Source organism: Cervus elaphus, chromosome 17 (genome assembly GCF_910594005.1).
Source record: "Cervus elaphus chromosome 17, mCerEla1.1, whole genome shotgun sequence".
Lineage (NCBI taxonomy): Eukaryota > Metazoa > Chordata > Mammalia > Artiodactyla > Cervidae > Cervus > Cervus elaphus.
The window spans coordinates 17,344,293-17,368,961 of NC_057831.1; the positions used below are offsets into that span (position 1 = coordinate 17,344,293).

General features: G+C 38.5%; 1 protein-coding gene across 1 annotated transcript in view; it reads right to left on the reverse strand.

The window, feature by feature from the left end:
* Positions 1-24,669, reverse strand: part of EGF (epidermal growth factor) — a 98,342-nt gene that overhangs the window by 40,746 nt on the left and 32,927 nt on the right. The window contains 7 exon segments of the mRNA XM_043870762.1: positions 3,230-3,378; positions 6,790-6,926; positions 10,940-11,065; positions 12,042-12,164; positions 19,959-19,997; positions 20,000-20,082; positions 21,153-21,276. Of these exon segments, the coding sequence (XP_043726697.1) occupies positions 3,230-3,378; positions 6,790-6,926; positions 10,940-11,065; positions 12,042-12,164; positions 19,959-19,997; positions 20,000-20,082; positions 21,153-21,276 (781 nt within the window).

The following is a 24,669-nucleotide window of genomic DNA, read 5'->3' on the forward strand; positions in this document are numbered from 1 at the left end:
AGAAGGCATTTTTGAACTCAATGTGTCAACTTCACTCATCACATCTGTCACTGTGCCTATGCCCTTGGTAGGAGGCAAGGAATTCTGAAGCCACTTGCTTGTGACCAGAGGAGATACAACTGTCAGTTCTGATCTCATTGTTATATCATCTCTAAATTCTCACTGTTCTGAGTGGGAGTGAGGGGATGAGAGTTGATACAGATGTAAGCTCCTGACTCTGGAGCTGTCTCAGGCAGGACAGCAGGCATTTGCTCTCAAAGCTCCCCAAGGGGGTCACCCAAAACACACTTCTGCTTGATTCAGCCAGAAAGCACGTCTTGAACGCCAGTGTGGGTCATAAGAAAGCAAAGACAAGGACGAATATTTGGGTTCACATGAGTTCAAGCATAACCCTCAATCGAGTGGAACATCTTTCTTTTTAGGGTCGTTATCTAATTGGTCTCAATGCCACCACTGGGATCCGCTAAACCAAAGGTCCCTAACCTTTAGGATCTACTGCCTGATGATCTGGGGCAGGGCTGATGTAATAGTAACAGAAATAAAGTGCACAATAAATATAACGTACTTGAATCATTCCAAAAGCATCCTTCCACCCCTGGTCCATGGAAAAATTGTCTTCTACGAAACGGGTCCTTGGTACCAAAAAGGTTGGGGATGCTGACCTAAATCCACCCTGTTTCCAGGGCAAAAGCTGTCTATCCAGAACTCTAGAAGAATGATTTTCTTACCTTATAGTGGTTTTCGTCACCTCAAAAGGATGAGCAAACGGCTACTTTGTTTTCTTCCTGATTCTTTTTACTAAGGATCTGACGTTAGGAATCGGGACCCCTTATCACTAAATAATAACGTTGCCAGGGGAATTACCAACTTCCTTCCTTCCTACAGTTAGATGTTAATATGAATCTGTCTTCTCCTAAGCCAATATAAACCATAAGCATCCATTCTGCTTTTTTTTTTTTTACTTGGTTAAGAGTTACTATATAATCTAATATCACAAGCCAGGAATCCCAGTTATTTAAATCAAATTTCTAGCTAATATCAAGGTTTTCAAACTATAAACCTCTCATTTCCAGACAAATTAAAGGTTTTCTCTTAGCAGCTGCCTTTAGAGGGAAGAGGACTTGAGAAGGGCTTGTTATTACTCAAGTCAATGAACTAGGGAATTTGAGGTCTGACACTCCAGGATAGGGTGGTGCTTGTCTATCTCCTGGAGGCACTGCCTTGGCAGTGGGTACCATACCACTATTAATCAAACACGTAAAATTAGAGGTGCCGTGCGAATGTGAGAAATGTGAGGAGACCCAGCATCCTTGGAGAGTCCAAAAGTGGCTGACATCTGCTGTCCTGATCAGCGTTTCTGAGAACAGCAGTGTAGAAGCTCTATCATTATGCACAGGTAACATTTTAAATGTCCTTTTAAGTAGGTTCAAAACAGAGAAGACCTTTATTATGATTTTTATCACTATTACAACTGAAGTTGATTTTCACTTGTTATGTGACTCTGGGTCGAGCACATTTAATCAACCCTGGTTGTTGGAGGCAGCATATACCTATGATTATTAAAAACATAAGTTTTGGAAACGGTCGCCCTTGAGTTCAAATTCCAGATCCAATACTTGCTGGCTGCTTGACCTTGGGAAAGTTGTTTTGCCTCTTTGATTCTCATTTTTTTTTTTTTTAAGCTGGGGATATGAAAACTTACCTTTTGGGGTGTCAATATGGATACAAAGCTCTTAGTGCAGTATCTGGTGCATTTCAGTTATTCAGTAAATGAATAAATACAAAAGGAATAAAGAAATGGGATGAAGGTATGGCTAAATGAATAAGCAAATAAATGAACGAATGAGTTAATTAAAATATACTCGGTCTGGACAGAGAAATACCGTATAATTCATAACTGAGCACCACATCATACATCTGGCTCATTTTTAAAAGCCTGTTTGTTTCCCATGGGTTATCCAGGCCAAAAGAGGTTTTCTGTGACATAGAAAACCTGCCCTGAAGCATTTAAACCCACTCCCTGGGATTTCTTCCTCTGTGTTGGGACCACTGATTTCAGAGGTGAAATCCCAGCTCATTCTCTCTTTTACTTTAACGTGGTTGCAGAGATGCCAGAGGTTTGAGTTGGCCACCAGGTCGCTCCATAGCTTCAAGATCCTCTGAGACAGTGTCCCAGAGCCTAGAGTCTCTAAGCCTCTCCCATGAGGTATTGTGATTGGCTCTTTCTCACTCAGAAGCAGGAAGTGGGCTCTCAGCAAACACAAGAGACGCAGCCCTCTCTTTCCTCTCCCTCCTCCCCACCTCAACTGTTCCTGGGGCTCACACAGGACGGGCACACACACACACACACACACACACACACTCAAGTTCAGCGGTGCTTCCTGCAGCCCCAAGAGCAGTGTGCCCAGAGGGCAGACACACCACAGCTTCTCTCTGGTCCTGCTGTCTCCCTGCAAAGAGAAAACACACCATCTCTCCCCCCTGAAGAGGACTTTCCTCACAACTCCAGCGTGAAGCACTTGCTCCCTCCTTCACGCTCATTTAAAAGAGCGAACATGTGAGATCCAGCAAGACTTGTCATTTGAATGTTGTACAACTTTGAATAAATCACTTAGCCCTTATGAGCTTTAGTTTCCACCCCCTCCCAACCTGTAAAATGAAGGGGAAGTTGACGGCTGAAGCCCCTTCCAGAGCCCCCTCTGGGAGCACCCACCTTCATTTGGCAATTATTTATGCATGACCTTACGACCTTTTTTATACTGAGATTCAGACCAAGTGTTTGCATGAGTTTTCCTGTGTATATGCACTTTGTCTCCCTGGCTACCCTAAGCTGACCAGAAACATGGAGCTCCCCATGCTCCTGTGTATCTTCCATGCCACCTGGGTAACAGCTGACCCACAGCAGAGCCTCAGAAAAAGCGTGCGGGTTGTATCCAGACAGGCTTTGCGTTTCTCTGATATCAACAGCCTGAAGTTCAAAAACACACGCTGCTTTCTTGGTCCTCTATTCACCCTTAATGAAAGATACAATCTTGATGAAAGGAGGAAGGCCCTGCTTGGTGGTGGGGAGGCGGGAGGGACTGTGGACAGCACTGGGGGCATCTTCCTCTGACGCCAGTCAGGGGACCAGCAACATCTCCCTGTTTTCCAAGTGAAGGATGAGGCCAACTGTATTACATGTCCCACCACTCCCATCCCATGTGACTTAACAATGAAAGAGGACACACACCCTCTGTCTGTCCAGTAGAGTTTACAGCCAATCCAGTCAACAGCAAGACCTTCCGGTAAACCTACTTCTTCCTCGAGAAGTCTTTCTTGCTGGGAACCATCCATTTTAGCTCTTTCTATTCACTTCAGGACTGTATGGGCAAAGTATATCTGCAGAAAAGAACACAGGCATATAGTCTGATTTGTTTAAAAACTAAATGTGGAATATATACAAACAGGATTAGTAAATCTTTGTATCATACAGTATAATCATTCAGAGCTTGGCTTTGGAGACAGACGCACCTGGAACTGAACTCTCTCTCTGCTGCTTCCCAGATGTATATAAACTTAAGCAAATTACTCAATGTCTCAGAAGCTCAGCTTCCTTATTGGCAAAATGGGAATAATGCTATCAAGTGCATTAATTATATATATATATATATATATATATATATATATATATATATATATATATATCCTTAGCCTTGTGCCTGGCACATATTTCTATTGCAGGTAATTTGCTTGGCTTTGATCACTGGTCAATAACAAAGCCATCATATTTAAACTCTAATGGCTTCAACAGCTTGAAAGGGAGCAAAGATGAGCAGTTTAATGGGGGTTGTAAGCTGAGCTTTATCTTCCACTGCTTCATCCACAGGACTCCACTTCACTGCAAGTCAGGGCACACAGCTTCATCTCCCTGCTTGGCATTTATTTGTTGCATCACCTTGGTTAAATCATTTTACTTATTTTTATATTTTTAAAACTGAAGTATAGCTGATGTATGATGTTATATGTTGCAGGTATATAATACAGTGATTCACCATTTTTAAAGTTTATGTTCCACTTATAGTTATGATAAAATATTGGCTATATTCCCTGTGTTGTCCAGTATATCCTGTAGCTTATTTTACTTGCTACATAATAGTTTAAACCTCTTAATCCCCTTCCCCTATATTGCCCCTCCCCGCTTCCCTCTCCCTACTGGTAATCACTAGTTTGTTGTTTTATATCTGTGAGCTTGCTTCTTCTTTGTTATTTTCACTAGTTTGTTGTATTTTTTTAGATTCCACATATAAGTTATATCATATAGTATTTTTCTTCCTCTGTCTGGCTTATTTTACTTAGCATCATAGCCTCCATATCCATCCATGTTGTTGCAAATGGCAAATTTTCATTTTTTATGGCTTATTAGTATTACATTGTTTTATTTATTTATACCACATCTTTATTCATTCATCTGTTGATGGATACTTATTTGCTTCCATATCTTGGCAATTGTAAATAATGCTGCAATGAATATTGGGGTCCATGTATCTTTTTGAATCACTGTTTTTGTTTTTTTCTGATATATACCCAGGAGTGGAATTGCTGGGTTATATTGCTGAGTTTATTTTTAGTTTATTGAGAACTCTCGATACTGTTTTCCACGGTGGTTGTACCAATTTACATCCCCAATAACAGTGTGCATGTTTCATTTAAGTCATTTAATCTCAATTTTCTCAACTATAAAAATGACAAAATCAGACAAGATATTTGCTAAAGTTCCTTTCATCTCTAACAATATATAATTCCATTTTAAATAATCAATTTTGTTCAACAGAACATACCCTGCAAGTACAAAGTTGCTTTTCAGTTTAATATTCAGACTATCAAACAAGTACAAGAATAAAAAATTGCTATGAGTGGCTGACAATTTAATGATAGCATTTGTAGAATATTAACTGTGAGTACATATATGTACATAAACTCATCAACAATAATGAGAATATTCATAAAATAATTAAATAATGAGCTATCATCTTTCTGGATAAAATAGAAAAGGTTCTATTCCACAATTCAAAAATGGGTACTTCTTATATTAAAAAATAATTCTAGTGCTCTGCTTCACCAGCTTAAGTGTGTACATGTATCATCTGGGGAATCTTGTTAAAATGCAGATTCTGATTCAGTGGTCAGGGGTGGAGCCTGAGAATCTGCAGTTCTAAAAAGCTCCAGGTTATGCTGAGGTCACTGGTCCAAGGACCACAGTTTGAGAAGCAAGAAGATGGGACCATTGACCAAAGAAATGAAAAAACATGCATAAGTCATATGATTTAGAGTTCATTTTAGGTTTTCTTGTTCACCTCATTGTAAAAATTACTGATTGTGTGGAAAAAAAATAATTTGGTAATAAACGAATCTTGAACTGATTCTATGAATTTTTTTCCTGTTATATAATTCTTCTAAGGAGTTACATAGATTCAGTTCATAGAAAAGAAATAATTATTTGCTAGTGTTAAATCACAATACTTCTATTTGCAAAAATAGTTATATTTGGCTACCAATCCATATCGATTAAACACAGAATCAATTTACTTCACTCTGTCTCTTTTGGCCATTTACTAGAATGCTTCAAATCAGAAAAAAACAGAAACATGAAATTTAAAAATTCTAGGAACAAAAGCACCATCTAGTAATAACTAAATCATTATGGAGGGAGGTTAATAACTGTATAACTTTATCATTATTGGGTGATTAATTTTCAAAAAAACACTATAACATGTCATTTCAAGCACATTCTAATCTAGCACAAAGATAACTAAGAAATTAAAGACCAAATAGCTGATTGGGTTGATAATTTAGAAATTCTAATGTTTACACAAAAACATTTCATGTAAAATTATGTAAATAACATCCTAGATTTCCATTCACACATGGACTGTAGGACTTATGTTCCTTGATTTTCATAATCAGGAGGTCACCAAATTCCTTCCCTGATGTGTGTTAGTGACTCAATCATGTCTGATTCTTTGTGACTCCATGGACTGTAGCCTGCCAGGCTCTTCTGTCCATGGAATTCTCCAGTCAAGAATACTGGAGTGGGTAGCCATTCCCTTCTACAGTGGATCTTCCCAACACAGGGATAGAACCTGGGTCTCCTACATTGCAGGCAGATTCTTTACCATCTGAGCCATGAGGAAAGCCATCCTTCCCTTAAGGCCATGTACTAAATGCAAATTAGTAATCCATACTTAATATGCTGTATCCCAACCTCCTACTTCTCCCTAAACATAAATAAATCAAAAACTATTTATGGCACTCCTCTGGTGTGTATGGTACTGTGCTAGCTTCCCATTCTCACCTCCAAAGAGGAAGCTAAACCTCAGATTCTGTTTAAATCATCCCCAAAGCTGAATCATAGTAAGGACCAGGGTGGGTTGCTTGTTTAGTTGCTAAGTCATGTCTGACTCTTGCGACCCCATGGACTATAGCCTACCAGGCTCCTGTGCCCATGGGATTCTCCAGGCAAGAATACTGGACTGGGTTCCTTCTCCTGGGCAGATTCCCAACCCAGGAATCAAACCTGGGTCTCCTGCATTGCAGGGAGATTCTTTACCAACTGAGCTACACAGTTTATGGTAACAGAATCACCCTTAAAATTTCCTCAAGTGATTTTCAATGACCATTTAAATTTTTCTTTGCCTAATCATTCCAAGCTTTGTAGCGGATTTTCAAGTAGCCCAAGTAATCTTTTATGACAAAAATCCTCTATTCTGTCCTTAAATCACAGCTACGTCTGTTCAAGTAGCAAAATCATACCTTATTTTCCACAGGGTCATGATCAAGGGCAAAAACCATTCCTATTTGTTGGTGGAGCAGGGTTCCATAATCTGTTCCATCAAAATACATGTATCGAATATCTTGAGAATTGGCAAGCATCAAAAATGGCGGTGGTCCTAATAACCAAATTTGAATATGGCAACATTTAAAATAAGCCTTGGAACCCACAAGGCACTTCCGACTCCTCCCATTCATTGCGCCCTCTTCCTTAATTCCTGCAGTACTTGTTTTCTTCATTTCCCACCAGCGTTGTGGTACCTTAAGACAGGCAAAAAGACTGCCTTTTCCATGAGTTGACATATGGTCAGAATTTTATCATTGGATTCCTCCCTACCTATGTGTCTCCTTTTAAAATGCAAATTACTTCTAGAAAGACACAGACACAGTATTAAGTAACAAATATCTCAGCTAAATGATGCAAGTCTTATGCTGCAATCTCCTTGATTCACACATATTGAAACATTAATATTATCAGATTGTATTGATTCATGTCCAAATAAATTCCCTTCTCTAGACTGGACACTTTTTATTTTTTTTTTTATTTTATTTTTTTTTATTATTATTATTTTTTTTCCAGTGGGTTTTGTCATACATTGATATGAATCAGCCATGGATTTACATGTATTCCCAATCCCGATCCCCCCTCCCACCTCCCTCTCCACCCGATTCCTCTGGGTCTTCCCAGTGCACCAGGCCGGAGCACTTGTCTCATGCATCCCACCTGGGCTGGTGATCTGTTTCACCATAGATAGTATACATGCTGTTCTTTTGAAATATCCCACCCTCACATTCTCCCACAAAGTTCAAAAGTCTGTTCTGTATTTCTGTGTCTCTTTTTCTGTTTTGCATATAGGGTTATCGTTATCACCTTTCTAAATTCCATATATATGCGTTAGTATGCTGTAATGTTCTTTATCTTTCTGGCTTACTTCACTCTGTATAATGGGCTCCAGCTTCATCCATCTCATTAGGACTGGTTCAAATGAATTCTTTTTAATGGCTGAGTAATATTCCATGGTGTATATGTACCACAGCTTCCTTATCCATTCATCTGCTGATGGGCATCTAGGTTGCTTCCATGTCCTGGCTATTATAAACAGTGCTGCGATGAACATTGGGGTGCACGTGTCTCTTTCAGATCTGGTTTCCTCAGTGTGTATGCCCAGAAGTGGGATTGCTGGGTCATATGGCAGTTCTATTTCCAGTTTTTTAAGAAATCTCCACACTGTTTTCCATAGTGGCTGTACTAGTTTGCATTCCCACCAACAGTGTAAGAGGGTTCCCTTTTCTCCACACCCTCTCCAGCATTTATTGCTTGTAGACTTTTGGATAGCAGCCATCCTGACTGGCATGTAATGGTACCTCATTGTGGTTTTGATTTGCATTTCTCTAATAATGAGTGATGTTGAGCATCTTTTCATGTGTTTGTTAGCCATCTGTATGTCTTCTTTGGAGAAATGTCTGTTTAGTTCTTTGGCCCATTTTTTGATTGGGTCATTTATTTTTCTGGAATTGAGCTGCAGGAGTTGCTTGTATATTTTTGAGATTAATCCTTTGTCCGTTTCTTCATTTGCTATTATTTTCTCCCAATCTGAGGGCTGTCTTTTCACCTTACTTATAGTTTCCTTTGTAGTGCAAAAGCTTTTAAGTTTCATTAGGTCCCATTTGTTTAGTTTTGCTTTTATTTCCAATATTCTGGGAGGTGGGTCATAGAGGATCTTGCTGTGATTTATGTCGGAGAGTGTTTTGCCTATGTTCTCCTCTAGGAGTTTTATAGTTTCTGGTCTTACATTTAGATCTTTAATCCATTTTGAGTTTATTTTTGCGTATGGTGTTAGAAAGTGTTCTAGTTTCATTCTTTTACAAGTGGTTGACCAGTTTTCCCAGCACCACTTGTTAAAGAGGTTGTCTTTTTTCCATTGTATATCCTTGCCTCCTCTGTCAAAGATAAGGTGTCCATAGGTTTGTGGATTTATCTCTGGGCTTTCTATTCTGTTCCATTGATCTATATTTCTGTCTTTGTGCCAGTACCATACTGTCTTGATGACTGTGGCTTTGTAGTAGAGTCTGAAGTCAGGCAGGTTGATTCCTCCAGTTCCATTCTTCTTTCTCAAGATTATTTTGGCTATTCGAGGTTTTTTGTATTTCCATACAAATTGTGAAATTCTTTGGTCTAGTTCTGTGAAAAATACCGTTGGTAGCTTGATAGGGATTGCATTGAATCTATAGACTGCTTTGGGTAGAATAGCCATTTTGACAATATTGATTCTTCCAATCCATGAACACGGTATGTTTCTCCATCTGTTTGTGTCCTCTTTGATTTCTTTCATCAGTGTTTTATAGTTTTCTATGTATAGGTCCTTTGTTTCTTTAGGTAGATATACTCCTAAGTATTTTATTCTTTTTGTTGCAATGGTGAATGGTATTGTTTCCTTAATTTCTCTTTCTGTTTTTTCATTGTTAGTATATAGGAATGCAAGGGATTTCTGTGTGTTAATTTTATATCCTGCAACTTTACTATATTCATTGATTAGCTCTAGTAATTTTCTGGTAGAGTCTTTAGGGTTTTCTATATAGAGGATCATGTCATCTGCAAACAGTGAGAGTTTTACTTCTTCTTTTCCTATCTGGATTCCTTTTACTTCTTTTTCTGCTCTGATTGCTGTGGCCAGAACTTCCAACACTATGTTGAATAGTAGTGGTGAGAGTGGGCACCCTTGTCTTGTTCCTGATTTCAGGGGAAATGCCTTCAATTTTTCACCATTGAGGGTGATGCTTGCTGTGGGTTTGTCATATATAGCTTTTATTATGTTGAGGTATGTTCCTTCTATTCCTGCTTTTTGGAGAGTTTTAATCATAAATGAGTGTTGAATTTTGTCAAAGGGTTTCTCTGCATCTATTGAGATAATCATATGGTTTTTATCTTTCAATTTGTTAATGTGGTGTATTACATTGATTGATTTGCGGATATTAAAGAATCCTTGCATTCCTGGGATAAAGCCCACTTGGTCATGGTGTATGATTTTTTTAATATGTTGTTGGATTCTGTTTGCTAGAATTTTGTTAAGGATTTTTGCATCTATGTTCATCAGTGATATTGGCCTGTAGTTTTCTTTTTTTGTGGCATCTTTGTCTGGTTTTGGAATTAGGGTGATGGTGGCCTCATAGAATGAGTTTGGAAGCTTACCTTCATCTGCAATTTTCTGGAAGAGTTTGAGTAAGATAGGTGTTAGCTCTTCTCTAAATTTTTGGTAGAATTCAGCTGTGAAGCCATCTGGTCCTGGGCTTTTGTTTGCTGGAAGATTTTTGATGACAGTTTCGATTTCCTTGCTTGTGATGGGTCTGTTAAGATCTTCTATTTCTTCCTGGTTCAGTTTTGGAAAGTTATACTTTTCTAAGAATTTGTCCATTTCATCCAAGTTGGACTGGACACTTTTTAAATGGAGGTAACACTGTGTGAGTTAATAATAAGACCCTTCATAATTTCAGAGCTCAGATTATGCTATATTAACTGAGAAGTTAAGACTATTGAAGTCTGAGTAAGGCAAGCTCTACAGGTTCATCATTTACGTTACCCCAGATTACAGGCATAATGAACCTCAGGAGAGATTATGTCAATTTGGGACAAATCCAGGATTTCCAAGGCTATTGAAGGACATGAGGGGTATAATATTAGAAGATGAAAAAATAGCTGGACCACACAACTTCATATTTAATTTTGTCATGGAAAGGACAGAACTTGTATTATGATTATTACATTTACTGGAGAGATGAAAATCAAATTAATCAACAAATATTTATTAAATGCCTCTTAACTATAAAGCATTTTAAGACTGTTCTTATTCTGGTTATGACTTTCATATATACTGGAATGCCATACTTGATGTTATAGCAAACCTCTGCTTAATGTTAATTAACTTCAAAATGTTTCTCAAACACATAATTATTATTTATGCAATAACAACTTATTTTATTTATACTTATGTGATCTGTTTTCAATTTCCAAAAATAAAAAAAAATTCAACTGCCTATGCAGAAGCCAAAAGCAATTTAACACTTTCTAAACTAAATGGTGTTTTTCACATAACCTTCTCACAGAGACACACTTTTGAATGTTCACAGCACTAACCTGAAGGTCTACAGCTCTTTTTGTCCAGCTGTAGGTCATACCCAGGAAGGCAGCCACATTTCCAGGATACTGGGCTGAGAGGGGTGCAGAGCTGGCTACATCCACCGTTATCAGGTGATAGCAACTCTTTGGTACTGATGCTATATCACTCAAGAATACACCAATTTTTCCTCAAAATAGTGAGGTGAACCAAATATACGTTGATTTTTAAGACCATTTCCATTGTAACAGTCATTCATACTATTACAATCAAGTTTATTTTTCAGAGATTAGGAGGAAAATGTCACTGTACTCTATTTCCCTATAACTTGACATTGTGAATGTTAAAGCTTCGCATCCCAGTGACCCTTCCCTTCTTGATCTATCACTGAGTTTGTGAACAAGTACTCTGGTAGCTGGCTGGAATAAGTAGTGTGTTTTGATGAGTTTGGCAGCTGGTCTAATTCTTCTGGCATATACGCTAAGTCGCTTCAGTCATGTCCAACTCTTTGAGACTATATGGACTGTAGCCTGCCAGGCTCCACTGTCCATGGGGTTCTCCAGGCAAGAATACTGATTAACATAATTTTTTCTCCCTCACATTTTTGGACTCTTGACTTCTCTTGCCCTTTTTGTTTAAAAAAAGTTACACGTAACTCATCTGCTAACTTTGAGTTATAACCTTCGCTCTACATACTTAAGTCTCTATGAAGATGAAAGTAGGGAGATAGTCCTAGGTACACACAACAGGCAAAGCACTCCATATCCACCATCTTGTTTAATGCTGGCCACAAATCCAGAAGGCAGATATCATTAACCTCTACAGATGAGCAAACGGAGACCAAAAGAAGGCAAGAACTAGTCCAGAACAGTATTGCTAGTATCTGATAACACTGCCTCAGAGCTGTCTAGAGTCAAAGCTCTGGCTTATAGCTACTACACTATGCTCTCTAAAAACAAGAAACAGACAGAAATCTTAGTTAATTCATATGTTAATCCATTATGTAAATATAATTCAATGTATAATGTTGGGAAATCTGTTTTCCTTTGTCAGTAGTTGTGATTTTTAGGTGTCAGTTAGAAAATAAATGCTTTCAAACAAACAAGAGGTAAACAAGCTTACCCCTGCATGTTTTTCCATCTGTGTCAAGCACTGAGCCTTCAGGACAGAAATGTATGGGACCGTCTGATGTCAGAACACAGTCATGACTGCATTCAGACACATTGCTTGGGCAGGAAATTAACTCTAATGAATGAAAAATAAGGTCAAAATTAATGATAAATCAGATTTATGGAAATTCAGTAAAATCAGTTGCTAACAAAAAAATGATCTCCTGAAAAGAATAAGTTAAATAAAGACTGAACATTTATGAGTTGCTATGGTAATGGAGATATAAAAATAAAGAAAAAATTCCAAATCTAAAGCAAATTAATGAAAGACTTCTGATTTTGAAAAAATGACTCGTTTCCTCCAAGTTTCTCTTCTGTCAAATATTATTTTTAAGTTATTAGTCATTAAAATTCCAAAATATTTTAGATAGAACTTGGGCAAATGATTCTCGAGTTCACCTAGAAAACAAATTATATGGCTATGAAAAATAAAAACATCATGTGACTGTCATTAGATGAAAGAAGAGAATGAGAGGCAGTAAATAAATATCAAAATGTATCATAAAGGTACAATAATTAAAACAGTTGGTAATGTGTAAAAATAGATCATGAGGATAATAGAATCAGATATAAAGTTCATTTTAGAGAAGACTCAAGTACAGATATTAATATAGTATGTGATAAAGCTATTTTAAGTCACTGAGCATAGGGAATATCATCCAGTAAATGGTAAATAAGTAAGTAATGATTTGGGGCAAAAATTAAATCCCTGTACTACACCACACATCAACATACATTCTAAGTAAATCAAACATTAAAATGTAAAATATATACCACAGAAGTTCTAGAAGTTTGGACAATCAAATGAGATTATGTGTGTCCTGTCTGGCATATAATGAACTCTGTAACATATTAACATCATGCACTTAAGCACAGCTGCTCATGGGTAAACCATATGGCGTTAGAAGAAGGTCGAGTTCCATAAACAATCACAAAGGTGGTGGGTAATTTCCAAGAAATTCATTACCATTCATCCATTATTCTGTGCCTCATTCAATAAGACATATGACACTTTATCATCTGTGAAGCAGTATTTTCTTGGCTACACTGACTTTTAGGACTTTAGTTCCCAGACCAGGGCCAAAGCAGGCCCTGTGGCAATAGAAGCAGGAAACCCTTACCACTGGACCACCATGGAATTCCCACATAATTTTAAACCTTTGTTTCTGCTTAGCTATGTTAGTAGATTCAACAAGAAACCTATAAGAAGTTATTTGAATATGTAATCCTAAACTTGAGTTGAGAACATCCATAAAAACTCATATTTCTCTTTTTAAAAAGTGCTTTCCTAATTTTGATGACCCCAAAGCCCTCAAAATAATAACTAACTTTGTAGCGAATTATGTTATTTAAAACAATTTCTTGTTAAAAGGAAGCTGTAGCCTTGAGAGATTGCTGATTCTAGGTCTAAAACATAATACATATAAGACAAGACAGGAAAATATGTCCTGCCAGGTAAGAGAAAACTATCAAAGACTGCTGGGATCTGGAATCCATTTGAAGAGTCTCCCATCAGCCAAAGAGGAAACAATTTGCTCATTGGTAAGCATAACAACTACATTGGATTGAAACATATAAAAAATGTTAAAAATTCAGGAGTTCATAATGATACTTACAAAAAAATTCCCAAAGTCCTTCTACAAAGACACTATCATCCTGATGCCAAAACCAGACAAAGACACTACCAAAAAAGAGTTACAGGACAGTATCTTTGATGGATATAGATGCAAAACTCTTCAAGAAAGTATTAGCAAACTGAATCCCACAACACACACAAAGGATGATCAAGTTGGTCACCATGATCAAGTTGGATTCATTTCAGGGTCACAAGGATGGTTTAAAATATATAAATCAATAGATGTGATACACCACATCATCAAAAGAAAGGACTAAAATTATATGATGCATAAAAAGCATTAGATAAAATTCAATATCTATTCATGATAAAAACTCTTGCAAAAAGTGGATATAGAAGGAACATATCTCAATAGACATGACAAAGCACAGCCAGTATAGTGGTGAAGAGCTGAAAGCCTTCCCATTAAAATACGGAAAAAGAGGATGCCCACTCTCACCACTTCTAGTCAACACAGTATCGGAAGTCCTAGCCACAACAATCAGACAAGAAATAAAAGGTATCTGAATTGGGAGGATAGAGGTAAACCTGTCAATATATGCAGATAGCATGATACTTTATATAGGAAACCCTAAAGACACCACACAAAAGCTATTAGAACCAATAAATAAATTTGTTACAAGACTAATATACAGAAATCTCTTCCATTTGTTTATACTAATGATGAAATATCAGAAAGAGAAAGTTTAAAAAATCAATACCATTTATAATTACATCAGAAAAAAAAATATGTAGGAATAAACCTAAGCAAGAAGGTGAAAGACTTATTTGCTGAGAACTATAAAACATTAGCAAAGAAGACCAAAGGTGATTCAAGGAAATGGAAAGATACCCCATGATCTTAGATTGGAAAAATTTTAACAATATTGTTAAAACGTCCAATCTACTGAAAGTAATCTACAGATTTACTGTGATCTCTATCAAATTACCCATGGTGGTTTTCAAAGAACTAGAACAAATAATCCTAAAATTTACTTGGAAACACAGAAGACCCAGAATTGACAAAGCAGTCCTGAGGGAAAAGAACAAAGCAGAAGGCATAATCCCTCCAGATTTTAGACAAAATACTATAAAGCTACAGTAATCAAAACAATGTGGTATTAGCACAAAAACAGACATGGATCACTGGTACAGAATAGAGCCCAGAAATACACCCACATACCCGTGGTCAATTAGTCTTTCACAAAGGAAGCAAGAACGTACAATGGAGAAAAGACAGTTTTTTCAGCAAGTGGTGTTCATGTGTAAATCAGTGAAGTCAGAACACTCCCTCACACCACACACAAAGATAAAAACAACATAAAGACTTAAATATAAGACATGACGTTATAAAACTCCTAGAAGGGAACACAGCAAAAACATTCTGTGACATAAACTGCATCAATGTTTTCTTAGGTCAATCTCCTAAGGCAAAAGAAATAAAGGCAAAAATAAACAAATTGGGCCTAATTAAACTTACAAGCTTTTGCACAGCAAAGGATACCATAAACAAAACCAAAAGACAACAAGCATTGCTGGTAAGGATATAAATTGATGCAGCCAGTATGGAGGTTCCTTAAGAAGTGAAAACTAGAGTTACCATGTGTGTGTGTGCTTAGTCATTAAGTCGTGTCCAACTCATTGCATGGCTCAGATGCTAAAGCTACCATATGATTCAACAACTCCACTACTGGGCGTATATCCAGAAAAACCAAAAGCTCTAATTCAAAAAGATACATGCACTCCAATGTTCATAGCAGCACTATTTGCAATAACTGAGAAATGGAAGCAATCTAAGTGTCCAGTAACAGATGAATGAATAAACAAGATGTGAGATGTATATACAATTGAATATTCAGTTCAGTTCAGTCGCTCAGTCATGTTCAACTCTTTGTGACCCCATGGATCACAGCACTCCAGGCCTCCCTGTCCATCACCAACTTGCAGAGTTTACTCAAACTCATGTCCATCGAGTTGGTGATGCCATCTAGCCATCTCATCCTCTGTCGTCCCCTTCTCCTCCTGCCCCCAGTCCCTCCCAGCATCAGGCTCTTTTCCAATGAGTCAGCTCCACATCAGGTGGCCAAAGCATTGGCGTTTCAGCTTCAGCATCAGTCCTTCCAATGAACACCCAGGACTGATCTCTTTTAGGATGGACTGATTGGATCTCCTTGCAGTCCAAGGGACTCTCAAGAGTCTTCTCCAACACCACAGTTCAAAAGCATCAATTCTTTGGTGGTCAGCTTTCTTCACAGTCCAACTCTCACATCCATACATGACCACTGGAAAAACCATAGCCTTGACTAGATGGACCTTTGTTGGCAAACTAATGTCTCTGCTTTTTAATATGCTATCTAGGTTGGTCATAACTTTCCTTCCAAGGAGTAAGCGTCTTTTAAAAATTTCATGGATGCAATCACCATCTGCAGTGATTTTCGAGCCCCCAAAAATAAAGTCAGCCACTGTTCCCACTATTTCCCCATCTATTTCCCATGAAGTGATGGGACCAGATGCTATGATCTTAGTTTTCTGAACGTTGAGCTTTAAGCCAACTTTTCCACTCTCCTCTTTCACTTTCATCAAGAGGCTTTTTAGTTCTTCTTCACTTTCTGCCATAAGGGTGGTGTCATTTGCATATCTGAGGTTATTGATATTTCTCCCGGCAATCTTGATTCCAGCTTGTGCTTCATCCAGCCCAGCGTTTCTCATGATGTACTCTGCATATAAGTTAAATACGCAGGGTGACAATATACAGCCTTGACATACTCCTTTTCCTATTTGAAACCAGTCTGTTGTTCCATCTCCAGTTCTAACTGTTGCTTTCTGACCTGCGTATAGGTTTTTCAAGAGGCAGGTCAGGCAGTCTGGTATTCCCATCTCTTTCAGAATTTTCCACAGTTTATTGTGATCCACACAGTCAAAGGCTTTGGCATAGTCAATAAAACATAAATAGATGTTTTTCTGGAACTCTCTTGCTTTTTCAATGATCCAGCAGATGTTGGCAATTTGATCTCTGGTTCCTCTGCCTTTTCTAAAACCAGCTTGAACATCTGGAGGTTCATGATTCACTGAACCTCAGTGAAGCCCAGCTTCACTTATTGCTGGGCCCAGCTTGGAGAATTTTGAACATTACTTTACTAGCGTGTGAGATGAGTGCAGTGTGTGGTAGTCTGAGCATTCTTTGGGATTCTCTTTCTTTGGGATTGGAATGAAAACACCTTTACTCAGCCATAAAAAAGAATGAAAAATGCAATTTTTAGCAACATGGATGGACCTAAAGATTATCATACTAAGTAATTCAGACAAAGACAAATATGTGATATCACTTATGTATGGAATCTAAAAAATAGTACAGATGATTTTATTTAAAAAACAGAAACAGACTCACAGACATAGAAAACAACTTAGGGTTACCAACGTGGGAAGGTGGGTAGGGATAAACTGGGAAGATGGGATTAACAGACACACACCACCATATATAAAATAGATAAACAGAAAGTACAGAGAATTGTATTTCATATCTCAATACCCAAGAAACTATAATAGAAAAGCATTTTTTTAAAAATAATGTAGATATATACATATATGTGCTGTGTCACTCAGTCGTGTCCAACTCTTTGGGATCCCAGGCTCCTCTGTTCATGAGATTCTCCAGGCAAGAATACTGGAGTGGGTTGCCATGCCCTCCTCCAGGGGATCTTCCCAACTCAGGGATCAAACTCAGGTCTCCCACATTGTAAGCGGATTCTTTACGGTCTAAGCCACCAGGGAAGCCCATATACATATATATGTATAAGAGAATCACTTAGTTAAACAGCTGTAACTAAACAATATTGCAAACCAACTATACTTCAATAAAAAATAAAATTAAAAAACCTATCAGCCACCTTTGAAAGGTGTTAAAGAACCAACCCATTATTCTAAATAAAGAAAAAAAATTCAAGACTTATACTGCCTTAACTATAAGAATGACAACTTGAAGTAACCAAATAGTTAATGAGAGTACATTTTCTTTATAAAAGTATTATAATTAATAATTTAAAAGAAATATAAGAACTAGATATCACTATTCAAATCCCTTGATGAAATAATGGATCCAGGAAATGAGTGTTCATGGCTGCTACAACCATTCCCTGAAAGATGACTAGGCTCTTTCTTGCTCCCAGCCATTGTGGCAGCTGCTCTTGGTTGGAGGCAGTCCCACACCTATGGCAGAAAAACAGTGATCCGAAAGAAGACAAAAAAGTTCCTGAAGTCAATCAGTTCTAGGCTCCCACTTGTTATAGAAAGTGGAAAGTAGGTGCTGCAGATACAAGCAGACTCTGAAAATGTTCAGATAAGGTAAGAAGAAACCAGTCATCCTCACCAACAAATCCCAAATGCCCAAAACAAATGGAAATCTGAAATAGAGTACTGCACCATATTGGTCAAAACTGGTGGCCACCACTACAGTGGCAATGATAATGAATTGGGAACAACATGTTGAAAGTCTACAGTATGTATGTCACTGGCAAAGCCCACAGGGGTCCTTGGAGGTGCTGGAGGCTGGGATAAGATAGAATCTAGGTAATAAGGTCTAACCTGGTCTTTGGGTTTATCGGATGGAACAGTGGTAAAGAATCTACCTGCCAAGCAAGAGATGTGGGTTCAATCCTTGGGTTGGGAAGATCTCCTGGAGAAGGCAATGGCAATGCACTCCAGTTTTCTTGCTTGGAAAATCCCACGGACAGAGGAACCTGGCATACACAGTTCATGGGGTTGCAAAGAGCCAGGCATGACTTAGCAACTGAGCACAAACACAACCTCTTCTTTGAGCTGGTTTTTTTTTTTTCAGTTGCCTATAGGGGGCCTTGTGCACAACACATGGTATTAGGGTTCCCAGTGAAGAACTACTGTGCCTGACACTGCAGCTCCCTGGACTGCAGGGGACCACATGCAGAAGCACTGTGTTCAACATCTCAATTCAACATGGTAGAGACAGGCCATGTACACAGACCCTAAGACCAGTAGAGAGAGCTGGAATGGGAGCACTACACCAGCCAGGGGGCCCAATGGAAACTCTATCCCCTACCCTGCTATTGAGAACCCTATAAAGCAGCCCTGCCTATTCGGGGAGCCGGTACTATGCAGGTGAGGCTCACATTTCTCCAATCTCTGATCAAATAAGGCTTTTCTTTGCTGCTGAACCAAACTGGATAGATAGTGATAGTGAAGCTGCTCAGTGGTGTCTGACTCTTTGCAACCCCATGGACTGCGGTCTACCAGGCTCCTCCGTCCATGGGATTCTCCAGGCAAGAATACTGGAGTGAGTTGCCATTTAGTTCTCCAGGGGATCTTCCTGACCCAGGGATCGAACCCAGGTCTCCTGCATTGGAAGCAGAAGCTTTTAACCTCTGAGCCACAAGGAAGCCTGCTGAACCAAACTAGGTCTCTTTCTATTGGCATTAGTGATGCTGGGCAGGAGGACTTTTGTGGGGACTGACTGAAAAGGGTTGGCAACATGCATGCTGGTTATTATTGACCCAGGTGATTCTGATATCACTAGAAGAATGCCAGAATGGACTGGTGCAAAGTAAATTGTGCATATTTTTTCTTCAGTAAAACTGAAGAGTTTAGAACAAATGCGAAAAAGAGAAACAACCAGATGTTATGTGTCTCCTAATGGAAGTGTAAATATACCAAAGAAGCATTATTGTCAAAATTGCAAAGTCTAACCTGATCAAGACTGCAGATCTAGCTACAAGTGTTCAGAAGGACAGAGACATCATAGAAGTATGTTCAATAAAATCTAGAGTATGAGAAATTCTGCAGGAAAAAATATAGTTTCTTCAGTAAATACTTGCAAGGGGGAAAAAAGAAGAGAAAGAATCTGTAGGGTAAAAGAGAGAGAGGTATTAACCTAACACAACACAAGGAACTTGTCTGCATATTTAGCCAAACAAATCAACTACTTAAAAAATCTTTTTAAGATAACTTGAAAACAGTGTTTTAGATGTAATAGTGTACTATGATTATATTTTTAACATGCTTATCTTTTAGTGATATATGATGAAATAAAATAAAATATAGATAAATAAACAGTAAAACATATAAGTACATGCTTAATGGAGGTTTTGATTTAACAGACCAGGTAGTGTCTGGTCACTTATGTTTTAAAAAAACAAACCAAAATAAAACTCCAAGTTAATTCTGAAATATACTATTGATCAAGGGCCACCAATGGAGGAAATAAAGCAGTTAACACTTGTGACTTACGGTGACACCGTTTCCCATCAGGAAGCAGAACATACCCCTAGGGCATGTGCAGTAATAAGATCCAGGGATATTTTCACAGCCCTCTGTGCAGCCATGATTCTGAAAAGCACACTCATTGACATCCACACCACGACAACAGCAAAACAGTCAGAAGGTAATTTTTGAAAATAAATTGTAGTATCATTAACATGCCAGCAATAAGTAGGGTATCTCACACCTCTATCTGCTCTGACTGACTGTAGCAAGACAGTTTTTCCTACCCTAACGAGGGGTGAAAGAAAGTCAGTTCGATTATCCTGAAAGCCACCATTTAAACTGTCACAGTTTATTCTTTCAAATATAGATTTTCATATTAGAATTACTCTTGGGATAAAGTAGCACTATTTCCCCTGAAAAGATATAGCCATTTAAGGAAGGACCATGGAAAGTTCTTGACAAGGACAAGACATCCCATGCTCTGCTCTTCAGCCCTCTCAATACTGACAGGGGCCCTTTACCTGAACGTGGGAACATTCCCCAGCAGTTCTACTCTGGCCAAAACCCAGCCTTCCAGATCACTGTTCTATGCAATCGTCTACTGGCTGTCATCTACTGGTCCCATGTAAGCAGGGGGCCACAATTAACAGGCAGATCCCAGGTTTACCTGAAGTCTCATCCCAACTAATTCCACCGAATGCTTTTTGTCAGTACTTTGCTGGCCCTCTGAGAAGGGACACACACAGCATTTCACCCTAGGTTCATTACATTGAGTCTGGAGTCTCAAAACAGGAAAAGCCTAATATAACCAGCCCCGGCACAGTCTCTCAAGATTCCGACCAAACGGTTACACGATGAGATGTGGGAATCACATACTCTGAGGATCTCTTACAAGAACTAAAAAACTTGACAATACTGACATTTTGCACATCGTCAAACCAAACCCACGGAGGTCCATGGAGTCCACTCAGAGAATTCCTGCCTTATATCCCTGAGTAGCCTCTGAAAGTATTTGATCTAGGAACAGAAGATATAAAGGAAAACTGAAAGTGCTACAAAGGCTTTAAAATTGGGGGTGGGGGGTGGGGAATAACATTCCTTTCCTGGGGGGAAAAGTATGAGAAAATTTGAGTTTGGTTTCACATTGAGGCTCTTGATGACCCACTGAAGACCAGCCACCGGCTAAGCTGAGCTGCACTTGCTCACCACAGATTACCTTCACAGATCCTTCCATCTTGGCTTAAAGTGTATCCCTCTGCTCACGTGCACACTTGGGACACAGGCTCTTGCTCACACATGCTGCCGCTGCAGTTACCTTTCTTCAGTTTGCAGAGTTTCTGATCTAAAAGAGAAGACAGTTAATTTGGAGCAGAGGTATGTTTCGACAGGGATACTACATGATCCCTGCCTGGTTCTTAAGAACTCTAATCTTCTTGCGACGTCAGCAAGAGTGTTGTTTCACAGTGGTGGCGCTGCTCTAGGGTCAAACCAAAGCCCAGATTACTCAGCATTCCAAAGCTCATTTATTTCTCTAATTGTACTCCTCCTACAGTAGCTCTCAGGATGAACAAAATGAAAGTGTTAGTAGCTCAGGCATGTCTGTCTCTTTGCAACCCCGTGGACTGTAGCCCGCCAGGCTGCTCTGTCCATGGAATTCTCCAGGCAAGAACACTGGAGTGGGTTGCCATGCCCTTCTCGAGGGGATCTTCCTGACCCAAGGACTGAACCCAGGTCTCCTGCATTGCAGACAGGTTCTTTACTGTCTGAGCAAACAGGGAAGTCCTAGTTCTCAGGTTAGGACATACAATTAAATGGAAATGTCATTCCTTGGGTTACAAACACTAAGTACAACTTAATAGCTTTATCTTTTTGACCTGCTTTTGTGAAAATATGTATTTATGTATTTATTTTAAAAAACAAGGCAAAAAACAAATGTTTTTTGTTTTTCTGATGCTGTTTCTTATTGAAAATGCTGAAAACGAAGTATCTGTTTAAGAAGCATAAAAGCTACAAAATTAAGAACACATTTTCTTAAGTATAATATTTACAGGTCAGATCTATATCTATTTTTAGGGTCATCATGTAAAGAACAGCATCTTTCAGACAATATATTCCATTGCCATATGTCATATCCTCAAATTTCTGAGTTTATTGCTGCCAGTATTCCTTGTTTCATAAAAGAGCCCAGGGTGAGTCGTAAAATCTGCTCAGTGAGGTAGGTGCTTGGGTTAAATTAGCCAAATACACTGAACAACAAATGGCCCACTTGGTACCTTTGGTTATCAGAGTCATGGGCTAAACTGGCAACACATATATCCCTATTCACAATTTGCTCTTTTTTTTTTCCTGCCAATTGCAATAACTTTATGAAATACTATGGGATAAGCTTGAGTTTGAGGGCAGCTCTCAAGGTGCATTTCGGAGGCCAGAGCTCTGGTAATAGGTGACGGCAGGGGAAGAGGATTTGGGCCATGGACCAGGAGTCCTGGCATAACTGAAATCAGTGACAGCCTGAGTAATGTGAGGAGCCAAGGACCTATGAAAAGGACCACTGAAAACCCAGCCTTCTGTGAAAGAAACAAGCCAAAGAAACAAGTCAGTGAGAGCCTATGCATGGCAGTGTGAGGCCTAAGCTGTCCTCCATGTAGGTTTGTTTCCTTGGTCTCTGTTCATCTATTAGTACTTAGAATGATGGCACCTAACTCTGACTCTGCCCCTTTCCTTCTACTTCAAGTTACTAAACACATTCCTTGACCAACAAACCATCACACATGCATATGTCACTAAGCTGTGTCCAATTCCTTGCAACCCCATGGACTGTAGCCTGCCAGGCTCCTCTGTCCATGGGATTCTTCAGGCAAGAATACCGGAGTGGGTTGTCATTTCCTTCTCCAGAGGATCTTGTGAACCCATGGATGGAACTCAGGTCTCCTGTATGGACAGGCAGGTTCTTTACCCCTGAGCCACTTGAGAAGCCCAAAGCATCACACGTTGAAAATATAGTCTTGTCCACTTGAAAATGTTTCTAATGTACATCAAGGTCTCATGGGGGGCATGTCACCTTCTAGAGATTCTGACCTGATAAATGAAGGGAAAGGCTCATCTTCACCAGAATCTAGAACAACTCTGATGGTAGAAGTCTTCACAGCACACTTTAAGAAACATTGATCTAATATGCTAAGGGAACACCCCACTTTCACCTAAGTTATAGACACTTCTTTTTAGCTAATCTGTGTTATTTCTTTGGTTATTTTAAACTTGTTTACTCAAATCTCTTGATAGAATTAAATGCACAATATTTATGATTATTTAATACTACTGCAATACCACCTACTAAGTCAGGTAAGATTTACACAGAATAGTTTTGGATATTGATTCCAAAATTTTTGTTTCTTGTCCACAGTTTTTATGCCAATTACACATTTAGTTACATTGTTCTTCATGTTCCTATATGCTTCACATATCAACATCTTAATTAAGAAAATTAAGAACCAAATGACGCCAGTTTTTAAAGTAAGTGATTAAAGTCAGAAACTCAAAGACATACTGGAGACAAAATGTACCTACTTCAATTTCTAAAAAAGAGCATGTGATTATTTTAACTGTACTTTTTATAATATTTACAAGTGAAAAATCAACAAAAATCCAGCAAGGTCTGATTCAGCCTTTTAATAGCACCAAAGTGCTACCACTTTCTTGAGGCAACAAAAAATTGAGGGATCATGCTTCCTGTAAATATCTTTTATCAAAATCTTTCCAAACCAAGCATGATATGCACTTAAGATTTGGGAAAACTGAGTTCTGTCTCAGTTCTGCTTTTACTTAAAATCACTTTATCTCTTTGACTTCAGTTTCCGTGAAATAAAAGTGTTGAAGTAGATAGCCCCTGAAATCTCTCACTGAAAAAAAATTGTGGTTCTATACCATAATCAGATATCTGTTGTAAATTCCTCTAAGTTTACATCTTTAAACATTCTCAAACTTTAATTACTGCTTATAAATGGTAAAGGATATTAAAACGGTCTTATGAAGAAAACAGTGAGTGTCTAGGATACAGGAAAGTGCTCTTTCATCCAGATCCACTGTTATTTTTCTCTTTTCTTCTTGTATGTTTCTGTTCCCTCTTACCTGTCTCCTGTGTGTTCTTATCATCACTGACATTGCCATTATCATCACAATCATATATGTATATGTATGTGCATATATGTATCTCTTCTTCATTAATCAATAAGCTTTTGAAGATATGGCATGTATCCCATTCACATATATAGTCCAAGTAGCACCTAACCTGGTGCCTTTTACCACACAGGGGTGCTATAAACATCTGGAATACATGCACAAAAATTGGTGCTAGTGAAACCTGCAACTTAACTCCCTTCCTTGGTTTCTCCGTGAATATCCAATCAACCTCAGAGTTAGAACTCAAACAGTACTCTTTTTACTATACCACAATGCTGATGGTTTTACTGATACTTATTAACAATATACATTATCATTCAGTGGTGAACATACGAGAAAAGCAATCACTATTCTACTCTGAATGGTTGTGCTAATGATGTGACCTGAATTCAGACACTCAACATCTAAAAGCCATTTTAGGAAGTGGCAAAACAGAGGATTGAGAGCTGTATTTTGCTTAATCTCCTTAATCTTCTGCTGTTCTTTAGCCTCAAATTAGGTTGAAGCCAGCACTCAGAATGCTGCTGCTGACCTCAGATAACACCTCTCCCAGAGC